The sequence below is a fragment of the Phycodurus eques genome, chromosome 8, assembly GCF_024500275.1.
Source record: "Phycodurus eques isolate BA_2022a chromosome 8, UOR_Pequ_1.1, whole genome shotgun sequence".
Taxonomy (NCBI): domain Eukaryota; kingdom Metazoa; phylum Chordata; class Actinopteri; order Syngnathiformes; family Syngnathidae; genus Phycodurus; species Phycodurus eques.
Window position 1 is genome coordinate 22,644,344 of NC_084532.1, and position 6,000 is coordinate 22,650,343.

The following is a 6,000-nucleotide window of genomic DNA, read 5'->3' on the forward strand; positions in this document are numbered from 1 at the left end:
ATAAGGAACCTATCTTAAATATACATTTTAAAATGTATATTATTTTTTTTTAAAGTAAGTGAATTTAGTGCATTTTAATATATATATATATATATATATATATATATAGTTTTAGTGTTTTGATTTAATTTAATTGTTCTTAATGAAATCCAATTTAGTTGTACTATTTTTTAATTAATTTAGTGGTCCTTATTTTTGATTTAATCTAATATAATTTCTTTTTTTATTTAGTGTAAATTCATTATTGAATTTAATGTATTTTGCGGTGTTTTGTTTTTAAGTTAATTTTGTTATTTTATTCAGTCATTTATTTTTAGTGTTATTTCTTTCTATTGATTTTAATGTAATTAATTTGATTGAATACAATTTAGTGTTATTTCACTGTTTTTAATTTCGATGCAAATTAGTGTTATTTCACTATTGTTTTAAATTTACTGTTACCTCATTTTATTATAATTTTGATGTAATTGACTTAAGTCTTGCTTATTTATGTTTTTATTTAATGTATTTTGTTTCAGTGGTGCTTTTAACTGTTGAATTTTATTCAATCTATTTGTATGTATGTAATTTTATTGTTTTCAATGTAGTGTTATTTTATTGTTTTCAATTACCTAAAATAAAATAAAATAAATCGACATTTTATTTCTAATTGAGAGTTATTTAATGGAATGTATTTAGTTTAATGTAATTTAATTTTGTGATATTTTATTGGTTTCAGTTTAATCAAATGCATACAATCAGTATTTGATTCAGTGGGTGTTTTAAAAAAAAATAATTTTTAATCTATTTTATTCCAGGTTTAAGTGGGCGTGCCGTTCCATTTCATGTTTGGCAGTAGAGCAGCTGCCTGGTAGCAGCAGCTCAGTGTGCTCCTCACCCGCAGAGAGGAGACATGAGATGTCCACTTCTCCTGCACTCCGTTCATTTCTGACATGGATGGACAAACACCACTAATGCTTTCTGTATAAAGTAGGTATATATTAATATATTTCAAGAGATTGTCACTAGTTGTTTTGATGATTTGTTTTATTTGTGTGAATTTGTTGCAATTTATGGAGCCCCTCATAGGAAATAAAAGGGGGGAAATATTTCATTAATTATCCTGGTGAGCATGCTTTAAGCGCCTTGTTGTCGGCCCTAGGTGCATGCAGGTCACGCAGAAAAATATGGAAGAGCAACGAAGGGCAGGAAAAAAAAAAAAGTTCAACTTGACAGAGTGTGGAACATGGCTCCGCTGGTGTGGCCGCTTCAGAGCGCCTCGTTGTCGCGGCGTGGAAAAGACCCAGTGAGATTGTGTATATTCCAGCGACCAAAGGCTTTAAGCGGATACGGTATCTTTTTGCGGCCCGAACACGCAGGGATGTGTTCGTATAAGAATGATGCTGGCATTCATTTTTCCAGGTCGTAGTACTGGCATTTGAGTGACAGTTGAGCTCGGCATGTTTTCAGCTCATTCTGTTGACACGCCCACAGCATCTGAGAGCGGAGAGAAAGGCTTGATTCTCAAATTTAGAATACTGTACTTTTTGTTTTTGTCTTTACGGGGACCTGAAGTTGAGCGGCAAATTTCTATTGACTGTTGAGCTGATAACTGTACATCATTTCAACTCTTCTTCCTCTCCAGTCTGTTTGTCGTCTCAGGTGATGAGTCCATCGCTTCTCCACCTGATCTTCAGCTGGTCTGGACCCCTCACACACTTCTCCATGGTGCTGCCAGAAAACACGTGCAGACCCCCCGCGACCAAGCGGGTTCCAAAACCGAACGCCCGTCTTGGTGCCCACGGCCTGCCCTCGCCGCCCTTGTGCTGCGCGTGCGGCCTGTGCACGCTGCTGGCCGGCATCAACATCACCCTGGTAGGCGCCTTCGCTTTCGGCACCTTCGTCCCGAGCGGCAACCCCCCTATCATCATCGGGCCGCTCCTTCTGCTGACCGCCCTGGCTTTCTTCGCGGCGTGCTGCGCCACCAGCGGCAGGGGCCCGCCGGCGAGCTCGGCCCCCCGGGTCAAGGGGCTGGGGCGGGCGGGAGCGGCCTTCGAGATGGAAACCAGCGAGCACACGCTGCAGGAGACCACGGCGCTCCAATTCAGCCCCACCAGCTCGCCCACCTCCTCGCGCGGGTCCGACGCCAATGACGCCGCGCTGCCTGCGTGTTCTGGAGGGGGCGAAGACGAGCATGTGCGGTGTGACGCACGTATGGTCACTGAAACTCCACCAGACTTGAACTCTGCTGGCGAGTAGATGCGGTGGTGACTACAGTACTGGCTGTCTGTTAACAGGTTGTTGAATGTTTACAGCTCACTGTGCACCTGGGAAGTACAGAAAGGGAGCAGCCGCTAGCGGAAAATCGTGAGTAATTGACCCCTCCAAAAAAATTATTTTATAATTGCCTATTTTGAAAGTAAACTATGATTCTAAAATACTTTAATATCATGTCAAACTCATCTTACGACGTTCACTTTAAAAATAAATGGCTTGCAGATGGTTTGATTTTGAAAATACGTACCAGAAGAGCATATGATACATGCACATGCGACGAAGACTCTGTAACTTCTGCTAACAACCCAGGCTAAACTTAGCCCCTCCCTGATTTAAAAAAGATCTCTTCAGATATATCGCATCAACCTACTTCCTTTTCATAGCCAGGGCTTTGGCGCCATCTTGTGGCATTTTATGGCATTTCCGCAAGCGCGCAAAAAATGCAAATAGGTGAGTATTTCTGCTAATAGTTGAGGGTAGGTTCCACAGAAAGAAAAAAAATCACAAATAGGCTAATTTGTGAACATCAAGTTTATATGCTATGTAACTTTTTGCATAATTGCTTACCAAATTATCCTTTGTCATGTGTCCTTTTCAGTGGTGGGTGTGTAGCAAAGCAAACACATTCAGATGTAGCAAAGACTGTCCTCCGTGACACGCAAAGATTGAAATTTCTCAGGCATGATGTATCGCTTCTTTCCTATTACCCAGGGCTCTGGCGCCATCTTGTGGCATTTTATGATTTTACACTGAGACCACTGTACTGTGAATAGCTGAGGATAGATTCCAGAGAAAAAAAACTGCAAAGAGTTGAATTCATGCTTATATTACTGTTTGAACGATAATTGCTATCTTTGCAATTATTTGCTATGCTATTGTATCAAATGTCATGAGTGTGCAAGTGTACCTAATGATTTGGTCTTGGATCGGCTCTGCTCTCCAAAAACGTCCGATGGATCCCGTGTGTGCAGTGCTTGTCGTATTGTCTTCTTTGTAATGTAGCGTGCACAAATAAAGTTACTGTTGAATGACTCTAAAAGTTGTCAATTGAGGCTCACTGAGCAACACTTCATATTAGTTTGTTAGTATAATCGAGAGCCAATACAAGAGATGTCCATCCATCCATTTTCTGAGGTGGCCCAGTGGCGTGCAAGGGGGTGGAGGGATGGGGGGCGGTGGGGGATTGGGGCTATGTAATTGGAGAATGAATACTTACATCCGCACATTCAAATTTGGCAGGGTGGTCAACAACACTCTTCTTTGTGGTGTGTCAGATTTTTTTTTGCTTTAGAGGGACTTTAATCGGCCAGCCCTTCCCTTCTCATGCAATGGACTATTCCATCTTCTTACTGCGCATGTGCAGACTTGATTCTGGAAAACAGATTTGTTGGCGAATTGTGAGGAAAATGAAGCAGAGTTACCCCAGCGGAGTAGAGAAGAGGAGAAGGTGAGCGGAAAGCAACCAGTTTTTTTATCTAAACTACCAACGTTTTCAACATTTTTTATGGTGACAGATCTCTTGCTAGTAGCAGTAGCACTGCGGTCAGTGTCAGCCAAGGACGATGCAGTATAGTTAAAGTGGAGGTGTGACACAAGTGAAGCTTTTCATCGCAAAGTTGTGAGTACTAAAGCAGTGTATAATGTTGATTCATGTGCTTAGCAATTTCATCAAAGTGTTGAGATGATTCACTTGTTTGATAATAATCCTCAAGAAGAATTTTACTGACTTTACATAGCTCAGGAAAATAGCATTTTCTCACATTCACACGTTAGTTGATGATAAACATTATTTTCAAAAGCTATGCAGGACACGAATACGGAGAGCCCCGAAATGAGCTAATTCGCCCATTTCGTCATTAGTACAGCAGCTGTACCTAATGTTGTGGCCTGGTTGAGGGCACATCACGTGGGCCGTGCAAACCGCTCCCGCACACGAGAGCACCACCTGGCAGTCTTGTTTACTCAGCATCGCACACGTGTGTGTACACACAAACACAGTGTGATTAAACTCTGCCTGTGTCGCAGAGATAAAAGAGAGGGTCTATCTGCCTGCCCACTCTTATTGCAGCCCCCATTTAGTCTCTATTAAGCTTTATGGAAGCCACCAAGCCAGCATTATAATAATGTTGCTATAAAGAAGATGATGGTCCTGGTAACCTGAACTCCCACAAGAGGGTCGCGATGATCCTGGAGATTGCATTAAGCCACTGTCGCTCTTTGCAGGCTGCAGTTTACTAGTACCGTCTTGACACTTGTATTTCACATTGCTCTGTTGTCCTAGATTATAAAACAATAATCAATGCAAATTATACAATTTGAAAAATTAACACCCCCCCCCAAAAAACAAAGCAAACTTATGTATTCCTCTCTTCTGTCATAGAAAAGTACAGTGTAAAGATCAGATGAAAATAGTTTCGTTTGTTGAGCCTTAAACATTCCATTGTCAAATAGAGCAAGGAATTTTCAACAATTTAGATTGCTCAATAATTTGTCAAAAAATAAAACACCCACATAGGGACTGACCAATAGTATCGATTTGTGAAACAAATATGAACTTAAACAAATTCTGACATAGGACACCAGTGACTTTTATGTTCACGTCAGGACAGATTTATTTCTTTTCTCTTCCTCAGAGACACACCTTTAATCATGTGAGTTTAACTGAAGTACACTATGTCGAGTATCTTTAAGTTTAATATACATTTTTAAAAATTGATTTAAATGTTAGAGCTACAGCTAAAATAAAAGAAAAACGTTACTGATGGAGTGGTGCACAGATGTCAAACTCAAGGCCCGGGGGCCAGATCCGGCCCGCCACATCGTCTTATGTTGCCCTCGAAATTAAATCAGTTGCGTCCGCTCCCATGATTCCGGCTAAAATCTGTACCAAAATTTGAAATTGTTGTATGTAATAAGTAATAACCACCCCCCCCCCCCTTTTTTTTTTTACAGTAACTTTAACAATAGTTAAACAAACTACAACCCCAATTCCAATGAAGTTGGGACGTTGTGTTAAATATAATGATTTGCAAATCATCTTCAACCTATATTTAATTGAATACACTACAAAGACAAGATATTTAATGTTCAAACTGATAAACTTAATTGTTTTTAGCAAATAATCATTAACTTGGAATTTTATGGCTGCAACACGTTCCAAAAAAGCTGGGACAGGTGGCAAAAAAGACTGAGAAAGTTGAGGAATGCTCATCAAACACCTGTTTGGAACATCCCACAGGTGAACAGGCTAATTGGGAACAGGTGGGTGCCAAGATTGGGTATAAAGGGAGCTTCCTGCATGGCTCAGTCATTCACAAGCAAAGATGGGGTGAGGTTCACCTCTTTGTGAACGAGTGTGTGAGAAAATAGTCGAACAGTTTAAGGACAATGTTCCTCAACGTACAATTGCAAGGAATTCAGGGATTTCATCATCTACGGTCCATAATATCATCAAAAGGTTCCGAGAATCTGGAGAAATCGCTGCATGTAAGCGCCAAGGCCGAAAACCAACATTGAATGCCCGTGACCTTCGATCCCTCAGGCGGCACTGCATCAACAACTGACATCAATGTGTAAAGGATATCACCACATGGGCTCAAGAACACTTCAGAAAACCAAGGTCAGTAACTACAGTGCGGCGCTACATCCGTAAGTGCAAGTTGAAAGCAAAAGCCATTAATCAACAACACCCACAAACGCCGCCGGCTTCTCTGGGCCCGAGCTCATCTAAGATGGACTGATGCA

At 40.9% G+C, this 6,000-nt stretch overlaps 1 protein-coding gene across 1 annotated transcript; it reads left to right on the forward strand.

Moving 5' to 3' along the window:
- Positions 1-1,225: 1,225 nt before the first annotated feature.
- LOC133406530 (transmembrane protein 275-like) lies at positions 1,226-2,238 on the forward strand. Its single transcript, XM_061684199.1, has 2 exons — positions 1,226-1,285; positions 1,642-2,238. Exons 1-2 carry the CDS (start codon positions 1,226-1,228, stop codon positions 2,236-2,238), a joined length of 657 nt encoding a protein of 218 aa, XP_061540183.1.
- Positions 2,239-6,000: the final 3,762 nt, after the last annotated feature.